Source organism: Thalassophryne amazonica, chromosome 14, assembly GCF_902500255.1.
Source record: "Thalassophryne amazonica chromosome 14, fThaAma1.1, whole genome shotgun sequence".
Taxonomy (NCBI): Eukaryota; Metazoa; Chordata; class Actinopteri; order Batrachoidiformes; family Batrachoididae; genus Thalassophryne; species Thalassophryne amazonica.
The window spans coordinates 93,894,604-93,917,049 of record NC_047116.1 but is presented as its reverse complement, the minus strand read 5'-3'; the positions used below and the strand labels follow the sequence as shown (position 1 = coordinate 93,917,049).

Below are 22,446 nucleotides of genomic sequence, written 5' to 3'. Positions count from 1 at the left end.
ACTCTGGCACACTCCGCCATCACGGCCACAGAAAGCCTTCTGTTCCTGGTTATGCCTCACAAATTGAATTTGCACACTGAATAGTTCTACTGGGATGTGCCAGATGCAAAGATCGGGATAAACATGAAAGTACTCCGAGCAGCAGAGTATTTATATGTGCCACAGCGGAGGCCAGGGCAAGCTTCAGAGGAAACGCTCTTTTCCACCGAGGACACAAGTTAACTTGCATGTCAATCAATTTATTACTTATGATGATTGGAGGTGCAGCTGGAGTGTGTTCTTTTTCTGCACTTATTTTGATGTTGATGTTTCAGGATGTAGAATGTTTCGCTCAGTAACGCATGAAGAGATTTAGGACTCAGAACTTGTCACAAGTGAGGTCATTAACATATTTAGATCTTGCAGATTGACAGCACTTATATAAGTTGATGGTCCGTATCTCGAGTGTGTCGTTGGCTAACAGGAAGCTGTCTGCGAGTGAACGCTGCTGCTTCGTCCCAAGCTGGAGTCACCTGACGTGTTCTTTTGTCTGCAGGAAATGGGCCCTAGTTTAATGCCGTTAACACAGACATGTACGCTATGCAACAATGCAATTACTCTCATTATATACATTTGAATATTGGTGATAGCATCAGCACACGCCCTCATCCCCACAGACACACCCATCGCTTTGTGTCGTTTTCCAGTCTTATGGTGCCTTGTCACTTGCACAAATTTGATCCGTGCGCTGGTACGCAATCTGCAAAGAAAATTTTGAAATGTTCAAAATGTCTGACAGGCGTTAATTTTGTGAGCTACACATGAAAATTGCACAAACAATCCCTGTGAATTTGAAGACTCTGGCAGTAACAGGACTGGAACACGGACGGACGGACGGATGGACGCAAAGCCTTTACACAATATTTTTCTTGTCTCTTCTGCATCTTATCTGTAATAATGTCATCAGAGCCTTGTGCAAAAAAAAACGGGAAATGTTCTGGGACGATCATTAGCTTTGTGAAGGTTAAGACGGAATTCCGCTGTGATGGTTTTTATGCTGCCGAGGTGAGAAAGAAGCTCAGCATTGACAAACATTAAATTTTATTACCCGATGGCCATCGGGTAATAAAATTTCAAAATAATAAAAACACTATGGTTTAATCCGTTTAAAAATAATGTATTCATTTGCAGAGCTTCTTGGGTGTCGGCCAAAATATGGCCCACGGGCCGCACATTTGGTCATCCCAGCATTTCTAAGGTGTGAGCGCCACAGTATTACAGACAGTAACATCACACTAAAGGAAGTCAAGCATAGGACGTGTCTTCTGTTTGAGAAATAATACATCATAAAAGAAAACAAGTGTTTCCTGTGTGCTGAAATTGGTCCGTCTTTCTCGATATTTGGCATCGTTACTGTCGAAAAACCTTCCACCTGATGGCAACAGAACTTTCAGGTTCTTCGATGTAGAGCAGAAACATTGCTTTGGTCATAATTTGACCAAAAGAGTTTCTCAGAGTTTGCTGTCTTTCCTAATTGTATTGTATTTACATGCCCACAATCAAGAGGTACAAAGTAAAAATCACCCTGAACATCGGCCTTTAGAACGAGCGTTGCCATTCCAATCAGCCAGATTGGCTTTTTTTCTGTGGCTAACCCACCACTAAGTGCTCACCTGCGCCTTTGGATAAATACTCCCTGTGGTTTTAAGGAAATCCTGTCTGTTTTATGAAGGGGGCCAAGTTCAGTTCCAGCTCTGACAAGTCAAGACTCAAACCCACGGAGGAGAATGTGAGCTATTCCAGTGTGGGCAGACCACCGACCCTCAAACTGACCTTTACGTCGGGCTGTTGAGCTGCGGCGTCGCTGTCAGGTTATCAGCGGCCAGACATTTACAAGCCTGATTCAATAAGCTGGCTGTGCGCTCCAGCGTGAGTGATTGTGCTTGTTTGTCTGCAGTAGACGGTTTGCATTTGATTAGATGTGACATTAACACAAACGTCAGTTTGTGGAGCCTCTCTGATGGATGCAGATCTCTTCAAGAATTGTCTCTTTGTGTTATGTTTTACTCTCTTGTCAGCTGGAACAGTTTCCCCAAAATGTCCGTCAGCACATTGAATTTTCATTTCGATTTCAGTTGAACATGACCTGACTTAATAAATATTTGCTCATCTAATCTCAATCATTGCTGTTATCCAGTCTTGGTTTTGGCACGCCGTGAGAGCATGTTGGGTGAAAAACAGTCCAGACGGTTGTTGGTGTGGGTGTGGTGACCTAAGGTTACAGTTAGTACTCTAGATAAGTAAGAAACATGTAGCACATGATTGCACATGGATTTAATGATACACAACATTGTTTTTTCAGTGAGGCTTCATCCGTTGTTTATTAATGCAACAGATAAATGTATATATCATAAGAGTCTTTCATTTTGTGATGCAAGCACTAAATTTGGCACAATGATACTTCTTGGTCTACTTTTTGCAAAAACAAGTTGTTAGCCACTTCAGTTTTCAAGATGACAGCAATTTTTTCCGAGACGATACTTGGAAATGTGTATTTTCATCATATATTTGCACAATTTTTCTTTCCATGTTGTACCTGTTAAATATTGTATTGTGGATCGAGTGGGTGGGGGGATTTGAAAGTAACTTCAGGCAATATTTTCATGCTTTTTAGATGATTGTATATGTTTTTAGTAGAGTAAGTGTACGTGCATGCTGTAGAATGTTTGATGGTGTTTTGGGGTGTCAGAGCTTAGTGGTACAGGTAGTACTTTTGCTTTTAAGGTCAGCCCTTTGGATGAACACAAGTCCTTGCTCCTTATCTAACTCTTACTTATGGGTCCAAGTAGTTGCTTGTGCGTGAAGACGGCCACACCCCAGTAAACCACACTGACTTGTGGGCTAAACTAGGTAAGAGTAGAACACAGAGATTCTCTGTGATGGAATTTGTTTTGCTCCCAAATCAGTGCATGAAGACTGAAGACTGGACTTTTCAACAGATGAAACACTGGCTTCAACATTATCTCCCCCCTCCCCAAATTCCTGTGGCTAACACCTTTTTTTCTTCTTAAAGAACACTACTTCTCAGAAGTATTTATACCTAACTGGGCACTTGTATCATCAACTGGATGATTCTTAGACGTATCTGCTGTTCTGTGCTATCTAATGATTGTACAGTAGACTTTCAGGGTATTTTACCTTATTTGTAACCATACTGGGGCCAAAATATGTTAAGTCGGAGAATGTTATTACAGAAGACGTTTGAAGTAAAAGTATGTCTTATGTTTGCCCTGAGACCAGTTGGTCTTGATTCTCAGATACTGTAACATGAAGCATATGAGAGTAAATGGACTGCATTTATATGGTGCTTTTCCATCGACATCAGAAGCTCAAAGTTCTATACAATGGGGCCTCACATTCACCCATACACATAGACACACTCACACACCGATGTCAGGATACTGCCATGCAAGGCTACACCAGGAGCAACTAGGCGATTAAGGACCCTCCCCAAGGGCCCTTAGTGATTTTATAGTCTGGCTGGGTTTTGAACAAAGGATCCTCAAGGATCTTCTGGTCTGAAGCTCAATGCTTAATCACTAGACCATCACCTGCCCTTCTCAAGCAGAGTGTATGAATATTCCAAGATGGTAGATGAGTCCATTGCAGGTTACTTCCTCAAGGCTGGTAGTATGATGGGAGGTGATGGGAGGTTAGGATGGAAGGTGATAACCTCCCATCCCATTTTTATGCCCTAGAAATTACAGATATGCAGAATTTTGAAATGGTTCTAGTCTTGACAGATGAGTCTGCTGTCCTGTCACATTGGATCAGCTAGATTGAGCAGTTGTATGAGGCTGATCCTCCTGCTGGGATGTTAGACGTCTCCAGTGCCAGGGTACTTGTGGCTGATTTTCCAGTTAACTGTGAACCACCAAATGTCGGTGAGATCGCAAATGCTGTTTAACAGCTGAGGGCAGGAAAAGCTCCATGAATCTGTGGTATTGAAGCCAAGCTCCTCCAGGCGGATGGAGATGCTGTCCTCCAGGCATTACAAGCAATTTTTGTTTGAATTGGGAAATGGGTTTCATCCCTCCAGACTGGAAGGAAGGACTTGTCCCAATCTGGAAAGAACTGGGCGTTTGCATTGAATGCAACAACTATAGAGGTATTACATGCTCTCTGTATGTCGTCAACTGTCTCAGTGATTTTGGAGGGAGAAATGGTTTTACGACATACACACAGCATGTGATAAGATGTCTGCATTTGGATACACCAAATCCAGATTAGAGACATGCACTAAGATGCCCCTGCAAAGGAAAAAATAAGGCTCTCAATACAGGATACAGGAAAACCCTCTGGCACCCAGATTGTAGGAAGGACAGACAGACGGGCTTATGTGTAAGAGCAGAAATTGGTTCGTCATATCTGGTGTTGACAGTCTGATCGTTAAAGCAAGCTGTCACATCTGTATATCTCCAATTTCTGGTATGTGCATGGCAGTCCTGCCACAGTCCTGCCACAGTCCTACCACAGTCATGTGATAAGAAGACAGTCTTATAAATTTGTGCCACTTACACACAACTGTCCCACAGTAATGTTGTCACCATCAGGAATATGTTGTACCACAGTGCCTTTGTGATCAGTACAAACCGGTACAATATATGTGACTGCAACTTTTTGCCAGAACATCATCGATCGTACTCTTAAAGAAGCTCTGACAGAGACTGTTGGTGACTCTCCCAAACTGCTGACTGGGGCTTTATCTAACCAGGCTGTTTACATGAGATCAGAGAACTATAAAATCTCTGCCTTAAGTTTGATATTCTAAGTACTGACTGCAGTTGCACTAGTTGTCAGCAGTATACAGGGCAGAAAACAGCGTGAGGTGAAAACACTGAGCAGGCCTGAGAAGTCGGTCAGCTGAAGGAACAGGGCCTCTGAGGAGGAAAAAAAAAGCCCATGTTGTGTGTGTGGCGATAACGTTGATGGAGGAGGAAGGGGGTTTGAGGACTGAGCCGGTGTGCGTGCTTGGATTGACATAACTGGAAGATTTGAGCCAGACGGAGGTAGTACAAACTGTCAACTCCAGACACAGACTACTATGACAAAAGACATAGTCAGAAACAGAGACACATTCTTCTGGGATGGCATCATTGTTGATACACACAGAACAAGATTTTTAGGCAACTGTGACAAACCGCAGTCAAGAACTATGTTTACCCTCAAAATATCTTAAATCATCCCTTCATCTCAGTTTAATCATTTATATGTGGTAAGTGAGGCAGCACGGTGGTTTAGTGGTCAGCACTGTTGCCTCACAGCGAGAAGGTCATTTGTTTGATTCCCAGCTGTGGCTTTTCTGTGTGGAGTTTGCGTGTTCTCCCCGTTTGTGTGGGTTCCCTCCAAGTGCTCCGGATTCCTCCCACATCCAAAGACACGCTGGTTAGGTGGATTGGAAACTTTAAATTGTCCGTAGGTGTGAATGTGTTTGTCTGTATGTGGCCCTGCGACAGACTGGCGTCCTGTCCAGGGTGAACCCTGCTTCATGCCTCATGACTGCTGGAATAGGCTCCAGGCCCACGTGGTGACCCTTAATTGAAGTAAGTGGCTATAGAAAATGGCTTGATGGATATATGGTAAATATTTTCTCTGTCACAAACATGGCCACATATTACATTTGTCGGTCTGCTCATTTCAGTAAAATGTCTTAATTTCATCACAAATAAAGAATAAATTACAAATAACTCACCCATTCGTGTCCGTTTGTGTCCTTTTTTCATTCATTAAATGTGTTCCATGTCAACTGATGTCTGGTGAGTCCGTCAGAAAGTTTCGGTACATGCTCAAAACCTTGACCAGACATCAGACAGAGAACTTTCCAGATGGTTATTTTGTTCCGTTTTTGTTCGTCGATGCTGAGCTTTGTTCTCACCTCGGCTTGCATAAAAACCATCACAGCGGAATTCCGTCTTAACCTTCACAAAGCTAATGATCATCCCAGAACATTTCCCATTTTTTTGCACAAGGCTCTTTCAAAATAAGAGCCCATTTCAACATAAACTTTTATTCCGCTGTCAGTGCACACTGATGACATCATTACAGATAAGATGCAGAAGAGACATGAAAAATATTGTGAAAAGTCATTATTTTTTGTCTTTTTACAATGTGTTGAGGTTACAAAATTAATTTATTTTAGGGTGGGCATTTAATAAACTTTAATAACAAACTATTTAATAACGGGTGGGATTTGAACTTTCTCCATGTGGGGGAAGGGGGGGGGGGAGGAGCTGATGCTCAGCTAGAAGCCGTCCATCGAGTGGATCCAGTACTTAAATTAGTATCATATTTCATTAGCTGTCAATTTTATAGCACATTATGTAGGTTAAACATTTATAAGTGTAGAATATTTTCTTACAGGTTGGTCACCATTGAAATGTTACTTTACACATTGTTACCAAATAACTTTAGTGTTATTTTTCTAGTTAGTTTATAGTTTAGTTTGTTTGCTAATCTTGCAAAATGTCAGCTGTCACGTGTGACTGGTCTACTGTATGTCCAACTGTGTCATAAGACCATTGTTACTTTCAGTCACCACAAATTGTAGCCTTGTTGAAACTGCCACGGGGACTTTAAGCCGCGCCGGTTGTGAGGACAACCACAGTGGTTGGAAATAGATTCATGTTCATATCTTGTCCACAACTGTAAAAGTCATTAGGCAACAAATCCATATATGAGTGAGAACACAGTCTGTCTGGAAATAACACACAAATGGAAAAAAAACACACTTATTTAAAAGTGATAGATACTTATTGCTTTGATGGACAAACTCATTTCAGACGAAGTGTCTAAAACTAATTTAAAAATATTAAATTCAGGTGACATGAGGGACAAGGACACTGAGAATATTTTCATTTTTAGTTTATCTTTCTATTGTAAAGCCTTTTTTCCTCCTAAAATACATTAAAAACAAACTTCGAGAAAATGACCCTACGGCTGGAATTGGAGGCTGAGAAAATTGTATCCTGTGTCTTCGCTGATGATATTATTAAATTTCCTCCGGAGCTGTTTACCACATGTAACATTCACGGTAAACAAACCAGTGGTGGGCACAGTTTCGAAAATCCGATAACAGATAGTTATCGAAGATAATGGTTTCATTATCAGATCTTTTTAGATAATTGTAAAAACCATTATCGGACCAATTATCTTCCGATTAACTTTTGTCCGATAACTTTTAGACCAATAAACAAAGCTTAACAACAACAAGCATTTCTAAAATTTTAAATCAGTTCAGCATCTACCTGTTAAAAGTTTTGTAACAGATATACAGTTATACCCTTTGCGAACAGAAGAGAGCTGCTTGCATCTCTATCCTCTGCAGACAAAGGAGAAGTGGTAAAAAAAAAACAAAACAAAAAACATTTCCTTTAACACCATACCGATATACTGGCAATATCACCTAAGTCATCCAGAGGCATACATTTTTAACTTATGGTTCAAATTTTAACCAAACTAATTTTGGACAAGTTATTTAAAATTACTGTCATGTCTGAAGTTTTATAAAGTGAAAATATCAGATATATGTTTTAGTTTTAAAGTCATGTGCTAATTTTTAAGGTTTTGTGAGCACATGCTGAGCCCAGCAGTGCATTATGGGTAGGATGATGTAATCTCACGTTCACGACAGGACAAATGCATTTCAGACACTCTGTTCAGGCTCCACGGACAACAGCATTAAACTCTAGTGCCTAAAACTTTTGTGAATATATTCTCTGGGTTTATAGACGTTATTGTATTTGCGTTTGTTAAATTCCACGCATTTTAAATGTAGCAGACAGGGATTATCTGGAATTTTGTTTTCAAGGCCTCTACTGCCATCTACTGGCCAGTAATGTTCATGGCAGTATTCGCCCTAAGTACTAAGCATCTGGGAACCAGTAGATGGCAGTGTTGTATTTGTTTTGACCCCGGTTATATCAGATGATTGTCAAATCAACTTTTTGGCTTTGCAAATGGCTTTTTTTTTACAAATGAAGTTTAAAAACAAAACAAAACAACAGCAAAAAAAAATAAATAAAATAATAATAATAATAATAACATTACAAGACAGCTCTGCAGTGTTTGCACAGGCACAGTGCGAGTGGTTGGATGCTTGTAGCTTTTCAGCAGCAGGATAACCTCATGATGGCCGACCAGAATAATATCAAACAGGTTTGATTTTCATTGGGCCATACGATTGGCGATCAGGAGGTGGTCCTGAGATGTTAAACGCAGCTTGTTACTCCATGTACACTACACGATGCAGGACGTGCGATTAACCTGAAACTCCGTCCAAAAAATTCCTGCATGAAAAATCATCTCGCACAGTGTAAAGCACGTTTTACAACATAAACGTGCGCACATTCTCTCCACATGCAAAACATTTTGCGATGACACTTCCAGGGCGAGTTCCACAAGGTTCTGTGCTAGGACCAATTTTATTCACTTTATACATGCTTCCCTTGGGCAGTATTATTAGACGGTATTGCTTAAATTTTCATTGTTATGCAGATGATACCCAGCTTTATCTATCCATGAAGCCAGAGGATACGCACCAATTAGCTAAACTGCAGGAGTGTCTTACAGACATAAAGACATGGATGACCTCTAATTTCCTGCTTTTAAACTCAGATAAAACTGAAGTTATTGTACTTGGCCCCACAAATCTTAGAAGCATGGTGTCTAACCAGATCGTTACTCTGGATGGCATTTCCCTGATCTCTAGTAATACTGTGAGAAATCTTGGAGTTATTTTTGATCAGGATATGTCATTCAAAGCGCATATTAAACAAATATGTAGGACTGCTTTTTGCATTTACGCAATATCTCTAAAATCAGAAAGGTCTTGTCTCAGAGTGATGCTGAAAAACTAATTCATGCATTTGTTTCCTCTAGGCTGGACTATTGTAATTCATTATTATCAGGTTGTCCTAAAAGTTCCCTAAAAAGCCTTCAGTTGGTTCAGAATGCTGCAGCTAGAGTACTGACGGGGACTAGCAGGAGAGAGCATATCTCACCCGTGTTGGCCTCCCTTCATTGGCTTCCTGTTAATGCTAGAATAGAATTTAAAATTCTTCTTCTTACTTATAAGGTTTTGAATAATCAGGTCCCATCTTATCTTAGGGACCTCATAGTACCATATTACCCCATTAGAGCGCTTCGCTCTCAGACTGCAGGCTTACTTGTAGTTCCTAGGGTTTGTAAGAGTAGAATGGGAGGCAGAGCCTTCAGCTTTCAGGCTCCTCTCCTGTGGAACCAGCTCCCAATTCAGATCAGGGAGACAGATACCCTCTCTACTTTTAAGATTAGGCTTAAAACTTTCCTTTTTGCTAAGGCTTATAGTTAGGGCTGGATCGGGTGACCCTGGACCATCCCTTGGTTATGTTGCTTTAGACGTAGACTGTGTTTCATAATTATTGTATGGCCTTGCCTTGCAATGTGGAGCGCCTTGGGGCAACTGTTTGTTGTGATTTGGCGCTATACAAGAAAAAAGTTGATTGATTGATTGATTGATAACCTTTTGCACTGGCACTCGGGCAGCGATAATTGATATATTTACAACCTTCAGCTATGATGTGCTACCTCTAAATATTAATGTATGACAAAAATATTTGGCAGGCTTTCTTTTTTCCCAAAGCATCATAAAATGAAGGGGTGAGAGTAATGAATTTCCAACTTTTATTTTTTTGAACCACAATAATGTGGACCAACGTGGATGATCTTGGGTGATGATTTCCAATGTTTTAATGTGACTGGGTTTGCAACAAAATGCAACCTTTAAAGCTTTAAGATTAAGGATTTAAAACACTAATATTCCTAATCCTGTGTTTGTTGTACAACTTCAGAGGACAACTTTGACTAGTTTCAGCAGGTTGTAGGATTTTGAATCAGTTCTGTAGCTCTTGATTGACCTGCTAATGAGTCTACTTTGATTGATGTCTATTCCTCCTGTTTTAGGGATTTCAAGATGTTTTTAGACCATTGTCACATTTATAAGATGCCTTAGCCATGTGAATGGTCACTTTCTTGTTTATGAAACACTTCTGCTGAAATAGAGACAGATGGCAGCATTCTGTCATTTTTTTTTCTATTGGCCCAATTTATGTCATGGTGCACTGGGAGAAAAAAACATTCTTTTGTACTCCAGGGATTATTCTCTAAGAGCAGCTGCTGAAAAATGATGGTGAATCCGGAACAAAGGAAGAAATACAGACATACACAGGAAGGAAACATCAGTGGCGACACCCTGTTTGTCTTCATCCTCATCTAGCGGCCGTCTTTTCTCAAAATTTGATGTCATTGTCCTGTTTGAGGCCATTATCATTATACTCTTCCTGTTTAGGACCATCGTGTTTTCACTTCAAGATTAGAGGGTGATTATGGAGACTGTTGTTCTGGTAATCAAATTAGCCTGGTTACCTCACAGATGGCGAGTTCTGGTGGTGTCTGGGAAAGTGCGAGCTAAACATCTAACTCACTGTTTCAGTTAGGATGAGCAAAACGAAAAGGATCAACAAGTGGATTCTAAATCGGCGTGCCATTACCTCAACAGAAGCCCAGTTCTCTTAGGGCTCGGTCACATGGCACACGACGATAGTTGAATGAAGGAAAAAGTCACAAAGTCACAAATCGTCTAGAAAAGGTGGACGAATGAGCACTTCACCTATCACTGAAAAACCTGTGAATCAAGAGCGTAAAAAGGAACAAAGAAAACTGAAACTAACAAAAGAAAAACAAAGGGAACGTTGACCTTGACGCTTTAAACAAAATCAACACGAAACATTCATGATGATGTGTCTTGACAGTGGGTATCAGACCGAGCGCAGCCAGCCTGTGTTCAAGTCTGCAGCACCTGCAGGTGTATGATCTGGTTGTCTTGACAACACATTTGTCTTCACAAAAACATGTGTGCACACGAATGTCCCAGCCACAAATGGCTACAACATGTATGTATAGTTGAAGTAGTTGATAAAACATCCACACATGGACGAGTCACGTTCAGCTCATCTGAGCTTTAGTTATTTATCCGTTAAGATGTTGTCAACGTTTGTGCAAGACGTCGGTCTTGGGAGGTTGGACAAAGTTGGACAACAATCAAATGGAACACTGACAGTACAGGAACTCCACAAATGATGAGGAACCGTCAACACAGAAAGCAAAATGGAATACAGAGGAATTGAGGTTGTCATCGGGATTCGTTCACATTTTTCAACAGTTTGAAAATTCTGACGAAGCCCCAGGTACAGGAACGAAGCTGGACGATGGTTAAACGATGTCTCCAAAAGTCAACGTAAGACCAGATTTCTTGTTTTGTTTTGGCTTCGGTGTCCTTCGTGTGTGCCGCGTGACTGCAGCTTTACATTCACCTTATGGATTCGTTTGGAGATCAAAGTTAAGACCATTCTCAAAAAGGTTCTCACAAAAGCAGATTGATCTACAAATACCACAGGATGATAGTCAATAAATAGGCAGCGAGTGAGAGAATGAACTGGTCTTTTAAATTGCTCAGTGGATCATTGATTGCAGGTGCGAGATCTCAAACGGTCAGCCACACCCAGCCTAGACTCAGAAAACAGACACACACGGTAGGAAGGGAAACACAGGAGAAAAGGTAAAATACTAACAACTTCATGATGGAGTCACAACATGTAGTGTTAGAAATCTTTACCTATGAAATGAGATGGCACCTGAGGCCAAAGAGGGAACTTCTGACCAAGACTTGTAGTTCTCCAGTAGCTGGGATTCATGGACACACAGTGGCGGTTTCAGAGTAGTCTTGCTTGTAAAATATGTCATGATGAGCACGGATGAAGTAATTGTAGAACATCACTTTATTCCTGAATTTCTTTTATAGTCTTCATACCCGGGTCAGCATCATTGTTCCTGATATCCATGATACAATGAATCAACAACACATTCTTTTGCATATAGATTAAACTAAGGTATCCCAGTGGATTTCACAATATTTGCATGTTTGTTTGCAAAGCTGCACTACGTTTATGGTCGTCTTTCCCAACGTTGGCAGGCGTCCTTCTTCCTGCACTGCCTCTGTTTGGAGTGTGCATCCAAAAATGCTTCATTTGGAGAGGTACTTGGAAGGCTATATTGTCACTGTCCCTTGATCTCCAAACAACGGCACACCTTACTCTGTGTGGGAATGTGCAAAATGGGCGAGTAGGGCAAAGGGGTCATATTGGGATTGACTGTCATTCTACAAACATAAGAACTTAAGTAGCATTAGACAAAACCCTCAGAATAACCAGCAGGAGTGAGGGTCTGAGTCCGCTTGCTGCTGCAGTAGTTGACTGTTTGCAGTGCAGCCTGATGTGTACGTCCGCATGATCGCCTTGGTCTCGCAAGACAGCTTAAGAATGTCAAAAACACTTTCCATCAATCGTGGCAAGGACATTGGGTCTGTTGATGGGCAGAAGTCACTTAATTTTCATTGGGCTCAGTCACCAATCAAGATCACAGAAACGGCTAATTCTATATAAGTGAGTTCAGATAATTTATTGTTGGTCAACATGAGTGTTTATAAGTCACATTATATACCATAAAATACATGACAAAAATCTAAATGAAAATCAAACAGCAAATAAAATAAAAGTACAAATGCATGATACTGGGTACTTAATGGTTTATCTACTGATACACAGGGGGTCAGAGGTGTGTGTGTGTGTGTGTGTGTGTGTGTGTGTGTGTGTGTGTGTGTGTGTGTGTGTGTGTGTGTGTGTGTGTGTGTGTGTGTGTGTGTGTGTGTGTGTGTGTGTGTGTGTGTGTGTGTGTGTGTGGTCCAGTCAAAATGGGCAAAATTTTGGAAAAACGTTAGTAAAAAGTTGAAAATTTGGTGTCTGCTCTCCCCTATATTTACATGAGAAATGGCCTCATCCAGATATATAATTAAATTATCAATTATTTGAAGTGGCATATGTAAGTACATATGCCCAAGTATGCCACTTCAAACAATTAAATGATGAACATGTGTGAAACACTATTTTCGACATCCATGACACTCATGGCATCATGACATCATACCAGTAACAGCTCAAGGAGGATGCATGGGGACGTTTAGGATGTTGGTGAGGATGGTTAACGGATTACATCCGGGAAGTTTCAGCCTTCTACTAATATTTTCTGACCTTGGCCAAAAAATGGTCTAATATTGCTGGACTAAATGGTAAATGGTAAATGGACTGCATTTATATAGCGTTTTCCATCTGAATCAGACACTCAAAGCGCCTTACAATTATGCCTCACATTCACCCAGATGTCAGGGTGCTGCCATACAAGGCGCTCACTACACACCGGGAGCAATAGGGGATTAAAGGCCTTGCCCAAGGGCCCTTAGTGATTTTCCAGTCAGGCGGGGATTTGAACCCATGATCTTCTAGACTCAAGCCCAACACCTTAACCACTAGACCTTGAACTAGTGGACTAATGAGCGGTCTGTGACTATACATGAAGAAATATGGGATACTATTTGTTTTTTTACAAAAAAGATTTCACTTTGTACTTTTTACCTTAACTAATTGTTTCTGGTCTTGTCATAAACTCCAAAGATACTGGGTAGAAATTACTGGTGAAATTGAGAAGATTTTTCACATTAATAATAGAAATGGACTGTATGACCTTGATTTTTGGACTTCCAAGTAAATATGTGCAAACAGTAACAGACAAAAGACCGTAAAATATTTTAACGTTTGCATCAAGGAAAAATATTATTTTGCAGTGGGTCAGTGATAAGTCTCTTTCCATCTGTGGCTGGCATAAAATAGTTTTTTTATTTGATTCCTTTGGAATACTTTACCTATACATGATAATGTAGATGAGTTTTATAGAACATAGCGTCCAATTTTGGATTACATCGGAGTGGACCTCTCTTCCACTTTATTAAAAGGACTGTTGTGCACTTGAAGGGCAATTATGAATGTGATTGACACTTGTACACCAGGACACTGGCACACCACCTCCTATAGTATGCTTTACATATATATATATATAGGTGTGTGTGTGTATTTTTTAATTCCCAAGCTTCACCTTGCTGCATTGCTTCATCTCAGGGAGCTTTGGTGACTGCTGTCCACGGTGTGCTCTGACAGCTTGGCTCTAGAAATCCTTTCACTTGCATCTGCTTTTGCTACCACAGTGGTGTACAGCTGCAGCAGCCCACTTTCAATGGAATGACATTTGCCAGTCTGATTGGTTGATATTAAGTTTGAATTTCAACACACCTACACCTTACAAACATGGTATATCCAACCCCAGTGTACCCAGCACCCTGATTTCAGACACCAGAGTGTGTTCAGACTGAACTCGTCCTTATGCAAAAATGTCAAGATAGGGCCCATCGTCTCACCTCGGTTTAGGTGTATTTAACTGAAAAGCATCTGTTGCCAGATTGTTTTATTGTTGTACTTTCTTTAACGTCTTGTTGCAAAGCAGCAACAATGTAACTGATCAGTGCCCTTTTGTTTTTAGGTGTCTTCGTCTTGTGTTCCAGCAACAAACTACGAGCTGGTGAGTAACTTGCTTCTTTCTTTCTTTCTTTCTTGGTTTCTAGTAAGTGCTGCCATGTTGTACATGTTGCTCCTGGGATCCATATTATTATAAATCTGCTGTGTCATAATGTCTTTGCTTTAAAAAAAAAAAATTACACTGAATAAGCCTGGATTAAGTATGAAATGATTTTGCAACAGCAATGAAGCTGTACGTGTTCTGCTGCCTTATTTGGTCTTGGCGTTAGAAGCTGTGTTGGACTTGGACGTGAGCTCTTCGCTCTTTTTCTTCAGTGTTGTTTAACCTAAATGGTTTTGGGTGCTTGACAAACCAAAGCAAATATCCCCTGCACTTTTCTCTTCTCATATAGAACATATTTTGTGAAATTGTGTTTTTCTTTCATAAAAGCTGAAGTAATCAAGCCAGAACATGTTATTACGCGCTGCAGATGCCTTCTGCATGAAGACATCTGTTTAAGATGTGCACTCGCACGGGCCAAACTCTCTGGGCATCGTCGTAGGCCAGCTCTTGACCAAAATTCTTTGATTTTTTTTTTTTTTTTTTTTTTTTTTTTTTTTTTTGGAAACCTAATCCTTTAGACACAGAGGGCAAAAAAAAAAAAAAAAAAAAGCACCTTCAATCCAACTTGGTTTGTGTAAAATGTAAACACACATTTTGGCTGTTTGCTGCAGAAGAAGTCCACAGCCTGTGTTTGGACGGGCTTGTGTTTGCACAGTTTCCTACACAGCACACATGAAGTAACATTCGTCTTCATTGTCAAACAGAAATGTTGGGCCAGAATTTGTGTTTATTTTTAGCTTTATGGAGCTCTGGAGTTGGGTGACAATTATCTGTTGGCTGCCACAAGTGAGTGACCCTCGTTTCATTGTCCGTCTTTATAGACAGAGTTTACGAGGAGGCGCCACATGCTGGCCCGGGAGCCTCTGTGACTGAAATATGTAACGGAAATAAATATTCAATAAAATAAAGGACCTGGAAGCCAATTTGTTTTTGTTTTGTTTGTTTTTTTCAAGCCCACAATTAGTGTGCAAACTTTAAGGGCCCTATCTGTCATCCTGTGCACACATTATTGTTGTTGTGGTTTTCAGCGCCCGCGTCGCCTAAATACAGAGTAGAATTGGTGTCATTGATGGACATGTTGGTCTAATTGTAATGTACTGATCTTTCTTGAAGACACCTGTCAAAGAAAGAGAAGGCAAAGCAAATGAACACCCCTCCCAAAAAAAAAAAAGAGAGAGAGAGAGAGAGAGAGAGAGAGAGAGAACAAAGGCCTTTATTGACTGCTTCTCCAAAGAGCATATTGTGGACAGTGTATTGATTTTTGTAGATAATTATTTTTTTCCTCACAACAGTTAAGTTTTCATAAAATTGATATCTATCAATGACATACAAAGTGTTTGATTCAGTTGATCAGACAGCGCTCTGGGACATCCTGAGAGTTTGTGGGATCCCCAAGAAGTTACCAGCCTAGACACAGATACTGTGTCTAGGCTGGTTATGATGTCTAGTAGCCTCTTAAATCATTCTGCAGTCAGTTTTAAGCAGAAACAAAGCAATAATCGGGTGAGTCGCTACTGACACTTTGAAATGACGGAGGCACAGGTGCGGCTGTGGTGCTCTGATCGGTCCACCATCTTTTATGATGAAATAATGCTGAATTTATGTGCAAATGATTGTCGTACAAAAGCTTTAGATATCTGTCACTGAGACAGATGATGACTGGAGGCAGTTTGAAGCAGAAACAAGTTGAATTGCTGATGACTCTCTGAAATGACGCATGCACAGTGAAGACAGAAGGGGGCCAATTTTTAGGGGGGACCGTTTGGTCTGCAGCACCGGTATAGACTCCTCATCACTTGGATGCATTTGTTGGTGAAAAGTGGTTTATTGACTGCAGCCCTTGAGAAGCTGAGTGAGGAATCAGAGTGTCTAGGTGGGTTTGACATTGTCCTTTTAAGGACTTCCTGGACTCAGCCATCAAATGTGTTTCTGTGTGTGGTGAAGGTGTTGAACTTGTGGAGACATTCATGTCTCTGGGTCATCAGCCTTTGAGATAGAGAGATTCCTGGGAAGAACGTATGGAGTCATGAGGTTGCTGGACAGAGATGTTTGGTGATGCTGATATCTATGTATGAATGAAGGTCCAAGTCTTTAGGATCCAGGTCCAGGTCACTTTGGAGGATCCTTGGGTTCCACGGGATTGACACTGTATCAAACATGTGGTTACTTATAGAGACTAAGATGAGGAGTATCACAGATTGTGAGACAATGTGAGTTACGACACTTTGGCCACGTGGAGTCTTTCTCTGTGCGTGATCCAGCACACAGGCGCCCGGAAACTGTAGATGATGGTGTAGTTCCGTGGTGCCGTTGACATGTTGAAGCGAGGCACCAGTGCATACTCCCACACATGACTACATGAATGGAGTCATTCATAAATTCTGACTAATCCAGGTTTTGGTGGATTGGGGTATTTCTGCTTATAATAAAATCGGAAACTCTGATTATTGTTAAAAGAATCCACTTTTTGTAATGTTACTTAATTCCTCTGGAGTCATTCCTGTTTATCAGACACAAAATCAGGTGTTTTGGTCCAAAAATAATCTATCTCTCTCTCTTGTTGACCCAAATTATAGTTATATCAACATCTTTTTGGACTTGCACCTGTAGCCATCAGAAAACCACTTTTTTTTTTTACTTTCTACAGCCTGTATGGTTGCAGTGTGCAGATTACTTCTTTGAAGATCAGCGCTGTCCTCTCACATGAGTACAGGAGCCTTGACACTTGCACGACTTTGGCCCACCTACTGGTGCACAATCTGCTGTGCCAGAGTGTAAACTCATTGTAAACAGTGCGTGACTGCATGCAAGTGCATGAACCTTGCGCAAACAATTCAAAGACACACTGAGTGCGAGTCACTGCATCAGCGCAGCGCATCACAGTGCAGCTCATCTGAATAATTATGACGCAATGTTAAAGCTATAATAAACATGATTTTACAGATACTCATAAGAAAGAATGAACATGCAACTGTTTTACCAAGCCATCACAATATAAACATTATAAATAATTACCCTTGAGATGATTCCAAATGTGTTCTCTGCCTCATGGAGAGAGAGAGAGAGAGAGACAGAGAGAGAGAGAGAGACGGAGAGACAGAGAGAGAGAGAGAGAGACAGAGAGAGAGAGAGAGAGAGAGAGAGAGGATTAGAGGTGGCTTCAGCAGCCAAACTCTGAGAGCAAATGATTAATCCGCTACAAAATAATTATTTTATATAACGCAGCACAAAGCGCAGAATCCAGTGGAACACAGTGGGTCTCATTGGCACAACGAATTACGCGACAGTGCAGCACTTAAATGTCTGCAAATGTCAAAGCACCTTTACACACAGTAGAAACAGTATACAGGCTTCAGTTCCAAATCAGTCCAACAAAGACAGGGAAAACTCTGCAGAATTCCCCTCACCGGGAAGAAGACTAATGTGAGAGCTCATTAAATTTACTCTGGAGATTGGTTTGGACTGTTTCCTAGAGAAAGTGTTTTCCACTCAGGGTAGATTTTCACTGCGGCCAATCAGATCCTTTATCTGATATAGGGCGGGCTGTATACATATATAATGATAGACAGTTACATTCCATAACTGCAGCAAAGTTAGTGTAGATGCCCATCTCGATTAACCTCCAAACAGGTCAAGGTGCAACCAGACTGGGCAGCGCGGGGGGGGGGGGTGCATGGTGTGTCAGACATTCACAGTGGCTTTTATTTACTGCAGTCAGAGATGATCAATCACAATCTCCATTTATAAATTGATTGCAATTTTACTTTGTTTGTATGCTGCAACAGAACGATGTATTCCATTGCACCTTGTAAATTTTTAAATCTGTAGTGTGGTGAACTAATTATTTAAAATCTTACAATGAAAGAACATTAATGACAGATTATGGCTTTCTGCCAACATAAACAAGACAAAAAAACATCCAAGCGTTTGGATTTTCAACAATCTAAACCGTCTTTCCTCTGTAGATATCAAAGTTTATGAGGTGCAGTTGAACGCATCGTGAAAGCTTAAAAACAAATATAGAAGCACAGCCTGTCTGTGGCCACAGTTTTTATTTGATAGTCTGTCGTTCTGGTTGAGTCACAAAACTTTTTATTGACTAAGTTATGTTATTCATGTTAGTAGCAGCTTATTAGTGAATCTACAAGCTCAGTGTTTATTTGAGCTTTTTAGATTTCTCAGAGCACGTCAGGTTTTCATTGTTCCAACTGTGTCCAGAGGTATTTGCTCTGCATCACTTCGTAACAAAGTGACCTGAGAGGCTGAGCCTCGTTACAGTTCATCGGTATCCTTTCTGCTCCATTATAGATTGAATGAAACATGCAACATGAAATATGAACCAGTAAGTAGCCCATAGGTTTAGGGACACACTGTCAGCCCCGTCTTATTATCGCCAAACGTTCTTCTCAAATTAATAAACAGTTGAGACCATTCAGCACATTTGAGCTGCTTTTGTTGCCATCTAGTGGGTGATGTGAGTATTTCAGGGCTTCAGTACATATCCTGCTTGAATGTCAAAATTCAGTCAAACGTTATGGGAGTCTTTGAGCAATTCCCAGAATTCCAGGTTTTTACTTCCATGGCAGACATTTCCAGGTTATTTTTGTCTTCCTGGCCCACGTCGGATGTAATCTGTGATCTAATTTCAGGATGTTCGTATTTGTAAAATCGTTCTGAAACGTCTCTGAGACGCCACATTGGATATTAAGTACATCCTGATCCGAGACTGTAGGATGACTGTAATGCGCCGCTGTTTCTTACAGATTTTACTGCGAGATCCATGTCGTGTTAGAAAGAAAAAGGATGAAACATTGTTCTACTTAAGGGAGACGATTGAAAGTTCATCAGGAATAAATTTAAAAGGACCAAAACGCTGAGCCGATTTATTTATTTTTTTTTAAATCATCATTTATACGGAAAAACACTTCCATTAAGTTGTTGTGTGGGCCGCTGAAGAGGAGGTACTGCTGGCCCACCACCACCAGATGGCGCCCTGCTTGAAGTGCGGGCTTCAAGCACGAGAGGGCATCGGAGCGACCAGGAGTGACAGCTGTCACTCATCATCCGTACCAGCTGTCACTCATCCACTACTCATCACCACCACCATAAAGGCCGGACTGCAACTCCACCTCCCCGCCGAGAAATCAGCTACCATTCAGGTAATATTCTCTGCTGTACTTAACACTGACTAATAGTCTGAACCTCTTTGCAGCCGTTTTCCTGTGGGTGTTGCCTTATCTGTGGGATTGGCGTTTGGTGTGATCAGCGACAGCTTCGCTTCACACCCCAACCAGATAAGTGGTTAGACAGGAGCTGCACGAGTGTGTGATTGGAGGTGGAGGTTTTCCCTCCTAACTGTATACAGACTGTGGGATTACTGAGTGTGCGAACTCACACTCATCTGGACTGTCTCTGTTCTCTGCCAGCAGTACCGGGTCTGACTGCTGAAGACAGCGGCCACCTGGGGCGCAGGGCTTGGCGGCTCCGGTGTTCTTCAGCTCCGTTGGTGGTGGAAGCTGTGTGGGATCCGGCTCTTCTCTCGCCAGACGTCTTCTATCGTCGAGCCTGCCCACACATCACCTGGTGTATAATTGACAGTCCACCATATTGTCATTGTCTGTACGTCGTTGTGTTATCCATTGTCCGTTCATTAACGCCCCCTGTTGTGGGTCCGTGTCACGACACTTTCACAACATAAGTCTTTGATCTTATTATGTCATGTTTTTGACAGTCTTTGTTATCAGTTGTTATTCAAGTTATTTCACACAAATCAAACTCGGTCTTTTGGATGATTATACATCAAACCATCTCCAAGCACATGTGAAATGTTAACCTGCTAAATCTGCCTTTTATAGTTTCTTCTGTTATGGGGATGTAAAATATTCACGTGGAGGAAATTATGATAAATATTTTACACCCTCTAAAAGTAAAATATTGAAGTGACAAATGTTTGTGCATCATTTTGTACAACATAAATTGTGAGTATCCCAGAAATGCTGACGTCAGCATTGGATGGAAAAATCAGTTTTATTGCATTTCCCATTTATAGAAGTGAATAAGAATCTACGAGGGCTGTCCATAAAGTATAGGTCCTTTTTATTTTTTTCAAAAACTATATGGATTTCATTCATATGTTTTTACGTCAGACATGCTTGAACCCTCGTGCGCATGCGTGAGTTTTTCCACGCCTGTCGGTGACGTCATTCGCCTGTGAGCACTCCTTGTGGGAGGAGTCGTCCAGCCCCTCGTCGGAATTCCTTTGTCTGAGAAGTTGCTGAGAGACTGGCGCTTTGTTTGATCAAAATTTTTTCTAAACCTGTGAGACACATCGAAGTGGACATGGTTCGAAAAATTAAGCTGGTTTTCAGTGAAAATTTTAACAGCTGATGAGAGATTTTGAGGTGATTCTGTCGCTTTAAGGACTTTTCACGGTGCGAGACGTCGCGCAGCGCTCTCAGCCGCTGTCGTCAGCCTGTTCAAGCTGAAAACCTCCACATTTCAGGTTCTATTGATCCAGGACGTCGTGAGAGAACAGAGAAGTTTCAGAAGAAGTCGGTTTCAGCATTTTATCCGGATATTCCACTGTTAAAGGAGATTTTTTTAATGAAAGACGTGCGGACGGGTCCGCGCGTCGGGACGCAGCCGGCACGGAGCGGCGGCACAGGAAAAACACCTCCGTGTTGATAACCATTTGTAAAATCCAGGCGGCTTTTGATGGCTTTCAGTGGAGTGAGTATATGAGAAATTGTTTAACAGCTGGACATGTTCCAACTTGTCCTTAAGGCTTCCAGCAGAGGTGTTTTTCCTGTGGCGGAGCGTCGCGGCGGCTGATGATTATTGCACAGGTGTGCCTTAGGCTGGCCCCAATAAAAGGCCACTCTGAAATGTTCCGTTTTATCACACAGCATAATGCCACAGATTTCACAAGTTTTGAGGAATCATGTAGTTGACATGCTGACTGCAGGAATGTCCACCAGAGCTTTTTCCCATGAATTAAATGTTCATTTCTCTACCATAATCCGTCTCCAAAGGCATTTCAGAAGTGGCAGTACATCCAACCAGCCTCACAACCACAGACCACATGTAACCACACCAGCCCAGGACCTCCAGATCCAGCATGTTCACCTCCACGATCATCTGAAACCAGCCACCCGGATAGCTGCTGCAACAATCGGTTTTCAGAACCAAAGAATTTCTGTACAAACTGTCAGAAGCCGTCTGCATGCTCATTGTCCTCATCGCAGTCTCGACCTGACTGCAGTTTGTTGTTGTAACTGATTTGAGTCGGAAAATGCTCACAATCGATGGTGTCTGGCTGCTGATCAACTCTATGTGAGATGTGTTGCTCTGTGTGAAGCAAATGATGGTCACACCAGAAAATGACTGGTTTTCTGACCCCCCAATAAAGCAAAACTGCACATTTCAGAGTGGCCTTTTCTTGTGGCCAGCCTAAGGCACACCTGTGCAATAATCATGCTGTTTAATCAGCATCTTGATATGGCACACCTGTGAGGTGGGATGGATTATCTCTGAAAAGGAGAAGTGCTCATTAACTCAGAGAGCTGAAGCCAACGTAACGCCTGTCTGCAGCAGATAAACAGCAGCTTTCTTGAGATACGGATGGACGGGAGGTCAAGATGGACTGGTTACCAGAAGAGATCCAAAACACACAGCAGGACTTCTGTTCACAACACTGACCCTGACCGAAGTAATACAAGGTTCACTGTCACAAGAAGACAGAAACGTTCCTACGTTTGTGAAAAAATGTAACTGTAGTAATTAATGTGTTTTTTTTTTTTATCATTGCAGGATTATATGACATCAACATGCTGAACTCAGAAATAAATG

At 41.4% G+C, this 22,446-nt stretch overlaps 1 protein-coding gene across 1 annotated transcript in view; it reads left to right on the top strand.

Annotated features, from left to right (window-relative positions):
- tns1b (tensin 1b) overlaps positions 1–22,446 on the top strand; it is a 432,602-nt gene that overhangs the window by 218,146 nt on the left and 192,010 nt on the right. Inside the window, exon 4 of the mRNA XM_034186320.1 lies at positions 14,500–14,538. Within this exon, the coding sequence (XP_034042211.1) occupies positions 14,500–14,538 (39 nt within the window). The remainder of the gene's footprint in view (positions 1–14,499; positions 14,539–22,446) is intronic.